We start from the raw sequence: 15,450 nt of genomic DNA, 5'->3' as shown, positions 1-15,450 counted from the left end.
GTTTGGTCCGCTTTTGGTGCGCACCCGAGTGCAAATGCTGCATTCACACCTGCCCAAACGAACCACACCAAGGGGGACAACAAACTCTAGCACCCAAAGTCCAACACCGTGGCATACATACAGGAATGCGTTTAGCAATGAAAATGTTTAGTTGTTTGTGTACATCAAACGGACCATAAAAATGTGACATTTTTTATTAAATCAATGTTCGAAAAACAGAAAATGTATTAATTCCTTCATCTAAATAGTTTAAAGGGGCTTAAGAGATAGGAATGTTCAAATAATAGACTTTTGGAAAGAGGGAAGCTAAAGGTATTCGCTTATGGGTTGGTATACAAGTGACTCTCACCTGTAGGTTATCAGTGGAACCGCTGCTGAGATCATCCCCGGATTCTGAATTATTCCGGTTCTTATCCGAGCTGCTTCCCTCTCCCGGAAATACTTCTTGAATTGCACCTTTTTCTGGTCCTCGACCACTCTTCTCCAACTCTTTATCGCTCTCTCCATCCACTTTGCGATTCGGGGACTCTGCTCTGGAACGAGGAAGCGGGTCAGGTAAAGTGTTTGTTTGTGTGTGGGGGGGGTGTCCCGTTGGGCTGCCCGGGCTGCCCCTGTCATCCCTGGGTGGCAGTAAAGCACTGCTGGAGGGAGAGTGAGAAGGGCTCTTTTTGTTCTCATCTGGCCGCTGGATTTCCAGGCCAGATGGACGATTGGGTCGGCATGCTGCACTGAGGGGTTTAGGAGGGGGCATGAGAGCCCTTCGCACCTCTCGCACATACTGTGCTGGGACATAGAAGGGCTTATTGGCCTCGTCCTTGCGTACCTGCCACCAGTCATCATTGGTCTTCTTAACAAGAAGGTAACTTTCCCCCTGTTTAATGGTGATCAAACGTTCCTTGGATTTGTACTCATAGTCGTACTCCACCTCTATGTACATCTGACCTGGAGCCACTGAGCGTTCTGCCATCGCTGCCAGAGATCAAAGGTCAATAGGAGGAGGAGAGGAGCATGGTGGGTTGTGGTGGGTTGATATTGAATCAGCTGAAGGACAAAGGGAGAGAGATGGAAAACATTTTATTAGAAATATCAGTGACTGATGTCTGTATAAGTAATGTATGTGAAATGTTTTGCAATTGCAAAGTCATGTCAATCAATGTTATAGTAAATGACAGAAGAATTACAAATAAATGCTTGATCAAGCAACTGTCATTCTGTTTTTATAGTGGACTCAAAACAAATAAAAAATATAATTATAAAAATAAAATTAATTCAAATAAAGTTTGCGGACTGTGCTGTTGGTTTTCCCATCAAAAATAGTGTAATTTTCTAAAACATGTCATTAAAGAAATTTCCAATTAAAACAGTATTACTAGGAAATAGTTTGAAACATTTTGATTGAAGAAAGGAAAAGCGAAAAACATTTATAGGATGCATAATATTAAAATGATGTAGCCTACATAGTTAAGCTGATAACTAAATGATGTAAACAAACAAACAATAATTAAAAACCATAAAAAAAATGTGTGAGATCAATATTTTATAATTTTGTTATCAATATTTGGCCAATATATTTATATATTCAATAATATAGCCCATTGGTGGTGGTTGAGGAGATTCCCCCTTCCACATGTGAAGCGCTTTGAGGTCCCAGAAACAACGCTATATATAAATGTAACAAATTATTATAATCAAATTAAGTCCCCCTGTAGTCAATTTTATCCCTTAAAACTCATCTATGATCACCAAAATGATCATGACACGAAATTACATATTTAAAAAATAAATCCTGTAAAAAAATGATTCATGCCTTAAAATAGCTTGAATGCAACTACACCCTTGCTTAATTTATTATACGCGGATATAGGATTATACTTTTATTATCCCCGTCTCCACTCAATCACGGCAGCTCTACCTGATTTTTCATATCAACAGAAAAATTCTGTCGAGTTCACGCGTATAGGTTTAGTTACCTATGATCACGCGCGTGAACTCGACAATCGACTACTTTGGACTTCGACCGAAAACAGGATGTAAATACAGGTATTTGTGCTTGCTGAAATAACTCATTTTTATTCATATCTTTCACATCTACAGTAGTCAGATTCACTCGTGTTCACTCATCATCTAACATGGCTGGGCACTTGTAATGACATATCAAAGATGTTAAGAGGCTAAAAGCAGGTTTAAAACGTGCCCCATTCAAGTCAACAGGGTGCAAATTTTAAAAAGAGGATAACACAGTGTAGGCAACACCGATTTTTGTCGTTGTTCTCTGTATTGACAGCACTCCAAATTTACAAAAAAATTAGCTCAATGTTAAAATTGACCGGAGTTCTCCTTTAATGATATGCTAAAGCATATTATTTTCATGTCTTTATTTTAAACTCCTATGAGTTCACAGCAATGCTACAATAAAAACCACCATTATGGAGAAACCAGGATTTTGAAACACAGAGGAATTTGCTTGAGGGGATACGAACTTCAGCACACATCAGACATCCAAACTCAAGTGACTTTGACTTGAGCAACTCAGCCTGACTGAGACACGAATACGAGGTAAAATATAAATTGTACTTTTTCAGCGATTTTCTACAGGTGATACCAAACGCACACCACATACATTCACCTATGCTAAACATGACAATATTACACAAAAACTAAACATATTTGTCAAAAGTACTATTCATGTCTTCAGGGCTAGTGACTCCTAAATGTGACATGACAGATCGCTGTAGCTCTTCAGTTCGAGCAGCAGTGTGGAGCGTGAGTCTTGTCTTACAATTTAATACAAGTTACATCACAAAAAAACATGCATGAACATCAGAGGGTATGTTGAAAGATACAGTACAACTTATGTCTGATGTTTTGCTCAGTGTTTCAACAGCAAAAAGATGTCGATAAAACTGTTTCTGAACAACAATTTCACTTAACCTTGCATTTACCTCATGAAAATGATTCAATGTTCAGTTTGTTAAAAACAATTGAGAGAAGCTTATTATACTGTTAATTATATTGACGTTTTAATAAATTTGTCATGAAAACAATTGTTTATGAAAACGACCTTATGTGCAACAGTTATATAGGCCAACAAACATTTCAGTTTTTATTTGAGTTAGTATTATATCTGAAAAAAAATTATTGAATATAATAGTTTGGGCTTGTGAATGCACGTTAAGAGATTAATATTTTGTAAATAAAGTGGTAAATTATGTTTTTATTTGCGCAAAAAGCACTTGTGTTGCTTCATAAAGTTGAAGTTAAACCACTGGAGTCATATGGATTACTTTAATTATGTCTTTACTACCTTTCTGGGGCTTGAAAGTGGTAGTTATGCAGACTGTCAATGGAGGGACAGAAAGCTCTCAGATTTAATTTAAAAGATCTTCATTTGTGAATGAAAGTCTTACGGGTTTGGAACGACATAAGGGTGAGTAATTTATGACAGAATTTTCATTTTTGGATGAACTAGCCTAACTCTTTAACCAGAGACCTCTGAACACAGCAGCTAAACACTGGCTTACTGAACACAACAAGCCTGATCCAATGAGTGATGATGGCATCAGGAAGAGTAAATCCTGAGGTGAAGTGACGGAGAATGAGATTTTGTTGGGATACACAGATATAAAGAAAGGAGAGATAAAAAAAAAAAATTATACCAATGATTATTTTTGAAGTTCTAAGTAATATATAACTTCCCAGTAATTCATGTTTATGGGATAATGATTTAAAGGGATAGTTCACTTTAAAATTAAAATTCTGTCATCATTTACTCACCCTCAAGTTGTTTCAAACCTGTATTAATTTATTTCTTCTGCTGAACACAAAGAAAGATATTTTGAAGAATGTCGGTTACCAAACAGTAGACTGTACCCATTGACTTCCATAGTATTTTTTTTTCCTACTATGGAAGTCAATGGGTACAGACAACTGTTTGGTTACCGACATTCTTCAAAATATCTTCCTTTGTGTTCAGCAGAAGAAATAAATTAATACAGGTTTGAAACAACTTGAGGGTGAGTAGGCTAAATGATGAAAGAATTTTAATTTTAAAGTGAACTATCCCTTTAAGAAAATAAATTAATGTGTTCAAACAAAGCATTTCTAGCTATAACATATTTTTGAGGCAAGCATAACTAATTTTCATATTAACTGAACACTAGAGAAAGGTCAAAGCTTTCATGTTTTTGGACTAGAAGACCGACTAAGTTTAATTCACAATGTCTTTAGCATTAAACACAGACATCTGTCATGGGAAACTGCAGTGAATTAAAGACATGTATGCCAGCGAGCAGCACAAAGCAAATGTTTCAGTTAATTTAATAAATAATGCACAAAAAGTTAAAAAAGTTTAAAAAGACAATGTGCGAGCAAAGCATGTGACAGAAGCTCCGCCCACACAGAAACCTCATATCTCAAACACAATCTCTTACATACATAGCCTACTCCCCTGCTGTCAACATGACAACAATTTAAAGTGCTGTCATACTGATTTTAATCCGGGATTTATGGGAAAGACCATTTAAACTAAGTGTTAAAGATACAAGCAGAATATGTAAACTAGTGTTTAACGGTTGCCATATCATTTCGCCCAATATATGACATAAAATGAGCAATTTCCTTGTCACTTTTCTCCGTGTAACATGTTATGATGTGTAGCTATGTCATGCACACACTTCAAACAATACACGACATCAATGTCACATTTCACGCAATCAACTTTTCCAGTCAAATATAACACAAACGAAACAAGTTCAATAGAAGTGTAAATTATGTTATTATTACACGTTTATGAAAATCAGAATGACGCTAAATCTTAAATAATCTAATGTCAGTTAAAATTCCCTCCCTCAGGTGAAGGACACATTTTCAAACTCACCTGAGTGACAGACTAACCTCTCAAATTAAACCTTTATGTTTAATTTTCTCATTTAATTCAGAGTTAATGTCTGTATAAATGCTGTTTACTAAGCAGAAAAGAGTTAACGTTAAGCACACCTGAGGAAACAGGTTCGCTCTCATTCCTACCTGCTAACCTGCTAACGCGTTTTAAAAATCCGTAAAACAAGATGAAACGCCTATCATTGTGCCTATTTTCACAGTTTACCGACAGATGAACGTACCTGGCGAGATATTCCAGGTGTTTCGTGGGCTATAGCCAAAGAAACAGGCTGAATTGGAGGCTCATTGGTCTTGCTGGGCAGTTGAGCGTCGAAGTTCCTTGTTCCTGAGCCGCGGCGCGAGCGAACTCCTCCGGCACGCTCGCGCCCACTTTCCCCACAGGCAGTCCCGCCTCACCGCTCCCACGCGCTCCTGGCGGGCCGGTGCCTGTGAACTTCACTTGGGACTCTAAAGGGCCCTTTGACGGGACACTGACGCCACCGTGAGGCAATAGACAGAAAACTCACTAAATTAAAACTGAAAAAGCAGTGCCCTCCAAAATATTTGGGGTCAGTATTTATATTGCATTGTCTCTCTCTAAAATAGATGCACTTGATGTAACAATTTTGATTGTAAATTACAATCAAAATTTTTACATCAAGTGGCATCTATTTTAGAGAGAGACAGCATAAGCACAATTTTCAGGGAAAACATGTTAATGTGATGACCGATAGGCTACCTGTTGTTTGTTATTAGGCTATGCTAGGAGACCTTTGTGATCTTGAGGGGGAATTAGCCTCATACAAAAAAATCACTGTAAAACCTGGGCGCAGTTATTCAAAAAGTTTATTTAGGATCAGAATGATTTCGATTTTGGAACACTGGATTGGATCACTGATGTGATCCAGATTCAAACTTTTCCACATTACCAAATCCAGATGACCAGTCTCTAAATGGAACATATCACAATGTAGGCAAACATCCTCTTCCATTTTCAAATCCCAATCCTACTAAAGTTTGAACAACATGAAGGTTTGATCCAGGTTTCAGATCCTTCATATTTAAGTTTATGTCACTGCTGTTCCATTCTTCCACATTTCACACTTACACATATCCTAAATGTTTTTAAACTTTTTCAAATAGACTTTGACAAGAATGTGACAAGACAAGAATTAAAAAATTATCATAGACCAGACAGAAACCATGCAGCAGTTATAAAAGCAATACATTATTTTACAATTATTATTTAATGTTAATTTAAGTTTTATCAATTTTCATCTGATTGATGTGATAATCTGATCAAATGAATTACAGTAGATTAATTGTAGGGACAGTTGAACAGTCAAGTCACCTTTATTTTTACAGAGCTTTATACAATACACAGATTGTTTCAAAGCAGCTTCACTGGGATAAACAGTGAAATAATGTTCAATGATACAAACTTCAAATAGCCTATAGAACTCATTCAAATTCTTCTGTAAAGCAGCTCTAAAATAGAGAATATATTCAGGCCTAGTGTTGTTATTCAGCTGAAGTCGCTTCAGTGTTGATTCTGTTCCCTTCAATAACTGTGTAAACTTCGATTCTGAAATGAGTTCAGCTATAAGAAGCTCTCACTTGGTGGTGGTTGAGGAGATTCCCCCCCTTCTATGTAAAGCGCTTTGAGGTCTCAGATAAAGCGCTATATAAATGTAACGAATTATTATTATTATTATTACTTTGAGTCAGTTCAATGTTTATTCAACTCAGTTCAATAACTTGTTAACCGTTATTAATTTGTAAATAAATTGTAATTAATAACAGGTCAAAATTTGTTATGAAACGAAGTCGAAAGCAGCTCTGACTTCAGACAACAGTGGTGTCACATTCGGTTCACATTGAGAAGAATGTTTTTATGGTCGACATTATTATTTGTGTCCAATAGAGAGCAGCAGAGCGTTAGATTGTAACAGTTTAGACATCTCACCAGTTCTCTCGCTTTCCCTCTCCTTTCCCCTCTTTCCCCCTCTGTTAGCCAGTAGCCACTCCTTCCTTCAGTTCAGTAAAAGTGAAACTCATCACTACTTCCTGCTCAGTCTGGGTGTGGGATTCAGCAGTTTTGTTAGGTTTTTCTGTTTCTGAGGGCTAAACTGTTTGTGAGTTACTGTTTGTGCAGTAAAATGGCAGAATCCAGTGTTTCTTTGGCTCAGGATCAGTTTAGTTGTTCAATCTGTCTGGATCTACTGAAGCATCCAGTGACCATTCCCTGTGGACACAGTTACTGTATGATCTGTATCACAGGCTGCTGGGATCAGGATGATCAGAAGGGAGTCTACAGCTGCCCTCAGTGCAGACAGACCTTCACTTCAAGACCGGTTTTAGGTAAAAACACCATGCTGGCAGAAGTGGTGGAGAAACTCAAGAAGACAAAACTACAAGCTCGTCCTGCTCAGTGTTACACTGAATTTGGAGATGTGGAGTGTGATGTCTGTACTGGGGACAAAAACAAAGCCATCAAGTCCTGTCTGGTGTGTCTGAACTCTTACTGTCAAAATCATCTGGACCAACATGAGAGTTTCTTCAAAGGTAAGAGACACAATCTAATGGACGCCACTGGATGACTTCAGGAGATGACCTGCCCTCAACATGAGAAACTGCTGGAGATTTACTGTCGTACTGATCAGACCTGTATATGTTACCTGTGTACAATGGATGTGCACAAAAATCATGAGACTGTATCAGTTGCAGAAGAGAGGACTGAGAAACAGGTATTAACTGATATTGAGACTATAATGCAAATATTAATATAAATTGCAATATGATCAATTTGAACATATTATAAAGGGTTTTGTTTATCATGCTGTGCCATGTGTTTTACAAATATCTTGTTTTATGATTTAAATTCTAAATGATAGCGGGTGATATCAGAAATGAAATCTTATACTAAGTTTTGAACAATTTGATTTGTAAGGTTAACACAAAAGTACTATGTACAAACATTGATTTAGATATATTTGAATGTTAACATGTTTTGATTATCAAACACATATACACACTGTATATTGAACAATACACTTTCCCAAACAGAGACAGTTAGAAGAGACACAGAGAACAAACCAGCAGAGAATCGAGGAGAGACTGAAGGAGCTTGAGGAGCTGAGAGAGGCTGTAGAGTCTCACAAGGTGAGTTTAGAGCAGAAGAACTGCTGGAAGAGCCGTTTCAGACTCAGTTAGGACTCTCCTCCAGTCAGTCCGTGAGGAGCCAGTGCTGGAGCTCTTTCAGTCCCACTGAAGCCCAGTGTGGGGAACAGGCTGTGTGAGGGACCAGTAAGGGCTGAATGGACTGGTTCTAATGTGTCTCTGTGTGTGTCCTAACAGCGCTCTGCCCAGACAGCAGTGGAGGACAGTGAGAGGATCTTTACTGAGCTGATCCGCTCCATTGAGAGAAGCCGCTCTGAGGTGACACAACTGATCAGAGACCAGGAAAAGACTTCAGTGAGTCGAGCTGAAGAACGACTGGAGCGACTGGAGCAGGAGATTGAGGATCTGAGGAGGAGAGACACTAAGCTGGAGCAGCTTTCACACACAGATGATCACATTCAATTCCTCCAGGTAACAGAAATCTGACAAACAGGACAGGAAGGGAAGAGATTGTGTTTCCTATCAAATGTTTCTGTCTTTAGCTAATGTTTCTATTGTGTCTTTGTGTCTGTGTAGAGTTTCCAGTCTCTCTCTGTCCCTCCTGGATCTACAGACTCACCCAGCATCACTGTCAGTTCTCGTCTCTCTTTTGATGATGTTGGTAAATCTGTGTCTCATCTAAGAGAGAAACTGGAGCATTTCTGCAAAGAGGAAATAGAAAAGATGTCTGGTAAAGGTAAGTACTGGATCATTTATCCCAGAATAAATTAAGTGGTTCATCATGAAATATAATCTGGAATGAAAAGTGCACAAAAACAATTATATGAAGTATGTACATTTAATGTTCTCTGTACTTTTTTCATGTTCCACAGTAACATACATTGAGATCATTCCCACACCCGAAATCAAGACCAGGGAGAAATTTTTACAATGTAAGTCTCTACACACACACAGAGACATATGTTGGGTTTTCATGTTTTATGTGGACTTTCCATAGACATAATGTTTTTTTTATACTGTACAAACTGTATATTTTATCTCCAAACCCTAAACCATTACAGAAAACGTTCTGCATTTTAAATTTTCTAAATATATCACAATATGATTTATAAGCTGTTTTCCTCATAGGGGACAAAAATGTCCCCACAAGGACAAATATTTTGGATATTGCTCTTTGTGGGGACAATTTGTCCCCAGTGGGTTTACCTGAAACACACACACACACACACACACAAACACACTACTACTACTACATTGATTTACCCCTTTATAATCTGATTGACACCAACACGTAGTCCTACATTTATTCTCTGTTAATCTTTGTTGAATAAAATAAGATATAAAAAAAAATAATTAAAGTAATGATTTCCTGATGTAGATTTTTTTTTTTTTTTTCATCAGATTTTCGTCAGTTCACTGTGGATATAAATACAGCGCATAAAAGAATTTGTCTGTCTGAAGGGAACTGAGTGATTGAATACACTGACACAGTCCAGTCGTATCCTGATCATCCAGACAGATTTGATTATTGGGAGCAGGTGTTGTGTCGAGAGAGTGTGTGTAGACGCTGTTACTGGGAGGTTGAGTGGAGTGGTGAGGTGGGTATATCAGTGTCATATAAGTCCATCAGTAGGAAGGGAAATGGAAATGAATGTATTTTTGGACGCAACATTCAGTCTTGGAGATTATTTTGCTCTTCCTCCAAATGTTTATTCTGGTACGATAAAAAAAAGACTAAACTCCCTGCAGTCTCCAGCTCCTCCAGAATAGGAGTGTATGTGGATCACAGTGCAGGAACTCTGTCCTTCTACAGCGTCTCTGACACAATGACCCTCATTCACAGAGTCCATACCACATTCACTCAGCCGCTCTATCCTGGCTTTAGAGTTTACTTTTTGGGATCACATATTTCAAAAGTAAAACTGTGAGAATTGAACTGTATTGATGGTACAGAGAATCATTTTTGAGGTCAATTGTAAATCCGTATCATTGAAATGCTGAGTGGAGCCTTTTCTTAGATTAATCGGATGAATAATTGATCATAAACAGAAAAAAGATGAATGTGGAAACATCATCATTGACACCAACAGTAGAAATAATACTTGTTATGTAACTTAATTTACTTGCTTAATGCAAATATAATAATAAATAAGAAGCATGAGAGGCATTTTGTTGTGTTTTCTTCAATCATACATTAATACGTATTCATTGAGAGAATTTAGAGGATCCTCTTTGTCTTAAAATATAAAATGTTTATTAAACAATGGTGGATTCAACAGTGACGCTTTAGAGAGACTTTTACTTGAATGAAGATACAAATATGATGTTTTCCAGAAATAATGGTTACAGTTTAGTCTCATATTGTTGCTTCTGTCACTGCACCTCTGGATTTTCTCATTTTGCCTCAACATGTTTACAGTAAGTCGTGAAGCAGTCATTTATTTTAACCTCAGTGACTTACAAGCCGATCACAGTCAGGGTCAGTCCTAATCTATTGGACTTCCATTAAGACTGTTGCTTAAGAGCACAATGGTCACACACTTTCTGTTCCATGTATTACATGAGGATGCTTTACCCTAAACCCGCTGGATGTTAATGCATACCTGGACATGTTTTTAGTTATTTTATTTACATTTTAATGTAAGTTTGTGTCACTGCTTTTCCATTCTTCTTCCATAACTATCACTAGTTCACTCTACCAAATATCCTATGTTTTTTAAACACTTTCTAATTGACAAGACAGTAAATACTTTGTGATGAGACATCGTTTTTTCATTTATCATGGTCATTATTTAACAAAGTAATAACATGACAACCATTTTGCAGTTATACAAGCAACAAACTTTTCTACAATATATTTATGATTACGATTTACAGAAGACTCATTGTAGGGACAGTGAGAGGACATTAGTATTAACACCAACATTAGTATTAGTTGTCAGTAGAGGGCAGTGAACCATCGTACCATCTCTCTCTCTCTCTCTCTCTCTCTCTCTCTCTCTCTCTCTCTCTCTCTCTCTCTCTCTCCTTCTCCCTCTTTTAGCCACTCCTACCTTTAGTGAAAGTGAAACTCATCACTACTTCCTGCTCAGTCTGGGTGTGGGATTCAGCATTTTTGTGTTTTTTTTTCTTCTTCTGTTTCTAAGGGCTAGACAAACAGTAACTCACAGACAGTAAAGTAGTAAAATGGCAGAATCCAGTGTTTCTTTGGCTCAGGATCAGTTTAGTTGTTCAATCTGTCTGGATCTACTGAAGCATCCAGTGACCATTCCCTGTGGACACAGTTACTGTATGATCTGTATCACAGGCTGCTGGGATCAGGATGATCAGAAGGGAGTCTACAGCTGCCCTCAGTGCAGACAGACCTTCACTACAAGACCGGTTTTAGGTAAAAACACCATGCTGGCTGAAGTGGTGGAGAAACTCAAGAAGACAAAACTACAAACTCGTCCTGCTCAGTGTTACACTGAATCTTCTGGAGATGTGGAGTGTGACGTCTGTACTGGGGACAAAAGCAAAGCCATCAAGTCCTGTCTGGTGTGTCTGAACTCTTACTGTCAAAATCATCTGGAACAACATGAGATTTTCTTCAAAGGTAAGAGACACAATCTAATGGACGCCACTGGACGACTGCAGGAGATGATCTGCCCTCAACATGAGAAACTGCTGGAGATTTACTGTCGTAGTGAACAGAAGTGCATTTGTTTGCTGTGTATGGTGGATGAACACAAAAATCATGAGACTGTATCAGTTGCAGCAGAGAGAACTGAGAAACTGGTATGAACTAAAGAAACTAAAAAACTAAAGAAATATGCCCCCCCCAATTATATTGTGTATCAGCAGCATTATTGATTACTCAACCATCTTAAAATAAATTTGTGAACAAAATATACTACGAAGATAGCGATTGTTTACATTAGATAAAACGTTCTAAAAATACATATGAAAGGATCCCAATACAGTACTTATATCAGTAATCTTTCTCAACAGAGACAGTTGGAGGAAATGCAGAGAACAAACCAGCAGAGAATCGAGGAGGAACTGAAGGAGCTTGAGAAACTGAGAGAGGCTGTAGAGACTCACAAGGTGAGTTTAGAGCAGAAGAACTGCTGGAAGAGCCGTTTCAGACTCAGTTAGGACTCTCCTCCAGTCAGTCCGTGAGGAGCCAGTGCTGGAGCTCTTTCAGTCCCACTGAAGCCCAGTGTGGGGAACAGGCTGTGTGAGGGACCAGTAAGAGCTGAGTGAATGGACTGGTTCTAATGCGTCTCTGTGTGTGTCCTAACAGCGCTCTGCACAGGCAGCAGTGGAGGACAGTGAGAGGATCTTTACTGAGCTGATCCGCTCCATTGAGAGAAGCCGCTCTGAGGTGACACAACTGATCAGAGACCAGGAAAAGACTTCAGTGAGTCGAGCTGAAGAACGACTGGAGCGACTGGAGCAGGAGATTGAGGATCTGAGGAGGAGAGACACTGAGCTGGAGCAGCTTTCACACACAGATGATCACATTAATTTCCTCCAGGTAACAGAAATCTGAACAGGACAAGGTCTTTAGGAAGGGAAGAGATTGTGTTCAAATATTTCTGTGTCTTTAGCTATAATGTTTCTTTTGTGTCTGTGTCTTTGTGTCTGTGTAGAGTTTCCAGTCTCTCTCTGTTCCTCCTCTACAGACTCACCCAGCATCACTTTCTGTTCTCGTCTCTTTTGATGATGTTGGTAAATCTGTGTCTCATCTGAGAGAGAAACTGGAGCTTTTCTGCAGAGAGGAAATAGAAAAGATGTCTGATATGGGTAATACACTGGATTGTTCTTTTACTTTCAGAAATAAGTTAAGCATCATGCTAGAAAAATCGAAAATGTATAAAAATGAATACAGAACATTGTTTCTTTCAATGTTTTCTTTAATATTACACTGAATAGCCTATGTCTTTTGGTTTTCATAGTAAAATACATCGATATTGTATCCACCCCTGAACCAAAGACAAGGGAGGAGTTTCTTCAATGTAAGGCACAACACTATAGTGGGCGAAATCTTCCCATCTGATGTCAGTAATTTCCTGATTTAGAGACAGATTATGTGTTTTATCTTTCAGATTCCCGTCGGTTCACGCTGGATGCAAACACAGTGCATAAATACCTATGTTTGTCTGAGGAGAACAGAATGACTACTGAAACCAACACAGACCAGCGGTATCCTGATCATCCAGACAGATTTGATAGTTTGACTCAGGTGTTGTGTCGAGAAAGTGTGTGTGGACGCTGTTACTGGGAGGTTGAGTGGAATGGGAGAGGAGTGTGTATATCAGTCTCATATAAGAGCATCAGCAGGAAGAGACAGGGTTTTTATGAATGTGCGTTGGGATATAATGATCAGTCTTGGAGTTTGTATTGCTTTCCCTCCAGTTACTGCAAATACTCATTCTGTCACAATGACACAGAGACTGAACTCCTTGCAGTCTCCATCTCCTCCAGAATAGGAGTGTATGTGGATCACAGTGCAGGAACTCTGTCCTTCTACAGCGTCTCTGACACAATGACCCTCATTCACAGAGTCCATACCATATTTACTCAGCCTCTCTATCCTGGCTTTAGAGTTTATGGATCAGTGAAACTGTGTGATATCACAAAATAGAATAGGCAACTACTGCTGTGTTCCATTTCCATCCCATGTTCCATTCTAAGATGTGCGATGTAGGCTTGTAGGATTCGTTGTTGATCTGTGATAACGCATGTAATTCGCAGATTAATTGCAAAGTTTAACCATTATAGAGTGACAGTTTATGTGTTTTTTTGCATGTGTTTTTAATTCCTGTCAATTTAAACATCAAGTGCAAGAAGATTGAGCCATCAGAGCCACGCAGACAACACGTGAAGTTCGTGAACACCGAATTCCCTTCCCTTTCTTGGAAAATTGAAAAAGGGAAAATTAAGTCAAAATAAAGACGAGTTTCCTCGTGAATGCAGTCGGTTATGAGTTGTAAACAGAGAAAGAAAACGGATGCTTGCATTACCAGTGTGCATTCGTCTTTAAGTGACAGCAGCCCAATATACCTGCAACTGTTTTTGTCACCAAAGTTAATCAAACAACAAAAGAGAAAGAGAAAATCACCTTTGTTGCTTGACAAAAATAAACTGTATTCATTATATGAATCCTATTTAATTTACAGTTAAGACTATGACTTGTTATTTTACATTTGATTATTCAATGTCTGTTTATAGTTGATTTACCTGAAAAACATAAAGCACTGCTTATTTCATCTGTCTTTGTTCCATTATATCAATCTTATCACATTAATCGAATAATGTTTGTAATGTAAGAGTGAAAGAATAACGGAAATGAATAACCAATAGGACAAATAATATTCATATTGTCTGTCACTGCTGTAAATAAAAAAATGAGAGAACCAAAGCCCCACATGTCATTTATTCTGGCCTATACTTATTTAAACTCGGAATCTAAGTTCATGACATCACAGTTAGAATTTACAACCTTGCAGGTCAAAGGTGTTGCTGTTCATTTATTTAAATATGAAACAAAGTTCAGAAAACATGCAGTGTGATCAACAGTTGAACAACTCAGATTTTACTTCAAGAAGCAGAGAAAGTTTATCTTTCAAAGATAATGTTTTCGTTTTACTACAATTTTACTAAAGAGAAATCGCAAATGACTAAAGAAAGGTAGTAATGAAGTGTTGAATGAAGAAACGGTAACAATAACAAAAAACATTGACATTTGTACAATATAGAATAAAATTATATTGTAAAAGCATTAACAATCACACATAAACTAACATGAAATCATCAAATTAGTATTGTTAATAAAAAATAATGATCAATATAATATAATGCCATTTTTAATTGTCATTCAAATTAAAAACTCATTTTGGAGATCCGTTTTTGGGGTGAATTGTAAATGATTAATAATTAGACAATTATCAGATTTTTATTTGTGAATGTAATGTTTCGCATGCAGGACATATGGCTATATAATAAAATATCCTCCTGAAACCTATTTGGCCTCTGTGGAATTTCTCTGACAACATGCATCACAGTTTTAAGTCTGGACGTCCTGTAAAGAGCACATTCAGGGCTTTGCAGAGATACCAAATGTTTGGAGGTGTAACCATGACAACTCCCTCTCCTTGGTCTTTAAAAATTTAGCACTCTTATGGAAATATTATCATATTTTGTTATTATCATTTAAATTGACTAATTTTCAAATTGTTTGTCAGAAATCAACATCTCAGGAAATTGTAATGGGGTTTCAAATCAGAATACGACTTCTGTTATGAAACAGGGCATCGATTTCATACATGTCCACTGTAGAGGACACCAGGACAGCATATCTGGCATTTTGGAGACACAACAGGTGAATAGAGATTAAGAAAAGAAATTACACCCTATATCATTATTCTTATGAAATATTCCCAATTATTATTCCAATTATTACACGTC

The 15,450-nt window shown here is 37.7% G+C and overlaps 2 protein-coding genes across 6 annotated transcripts in view; one reads left to right on the top strand and one right to left on the bottom strand.

Moving 5' to 3' along the window:
- The window catches only part of arhgap12a (Rho GTPase activating protein 12a), a 29,825-nt gene extending 24,397 nt beyond the window's left edge, over positions 1 to 5,428 (bottom strand). For 4 of the 5 annotated variants that reach the window (XM_079613865.1, XM_079613867.1, XM_079613866.1 and 1 more), the window contains exons 1-2: positions 5,121 to 5,387; positions 350 to 1,041 (exon numbers count right to left, since the gene is read on the bottom strand). In XM_079613865.1, coding sequence (XP_079469991.1) covers positions 350 to 967 — 618 coding nt within the window. In that variant the 5' untranslated portion in view covers positions 968 to 1,041; positions 5,121 to 5,387. Of the gene's footprint in view, positions 1 to 349; positions 1,042 to 5,120 lie in introns of all 5 variants that reach the window. The other variant, XM_079613869.1, reaches the window with a different exon arrangement.
- Positions 5,429 to 6,934: 1,506 nt separating this feature from the next.
- Positions 6,935 to 14,380, top strand: ftr16 (finTRIM family, member 16). The gene is given in 14 exon segments (XM_079613388.1): positions 6,935 to 7,475; positions 7,479 to 7,625; positions 7,945 to 8,040; positions 8,236 to 8,469; positions 8,575 to 8,734; positions 8,871 to 8,930; positions 9,400 to 9,464; positions 9,468 to 9,922; positions 11,181 to 11,775; positions 11,989 to 12,084; positions 12,284 to 12,517; positions 12,633 to 12,888; positions 12,891 to 12,998; positions 13,089 to 14,380. Coding segments are annotated over 14 exon segments (3,483 nt in total). The 5' UTR covers positions 6,935 to 7,037; the 3' UTR covers positions 13,628 to 14,380.
- Positions 14,381 to 15,450: the final 1,070 nt, after the last annotated feature.

The sequence above is a fragment of the Phoxinus phoxinus genome (assembly GCF_949152265.1).
Source record: "Phoxinus phoxinus genome assembly, chromosome: 5".
NCBI lineage: Eukaryota > Metazoa > Chordata > Actinopteri > Cypriniformes > Leuciscidae > Phoxinus > Phoxinus phoxinus.
Note: the sequence above shows the minus strand (reverse complement) of the source record. Positions and strands in the feature narration are given on the sequence as shown.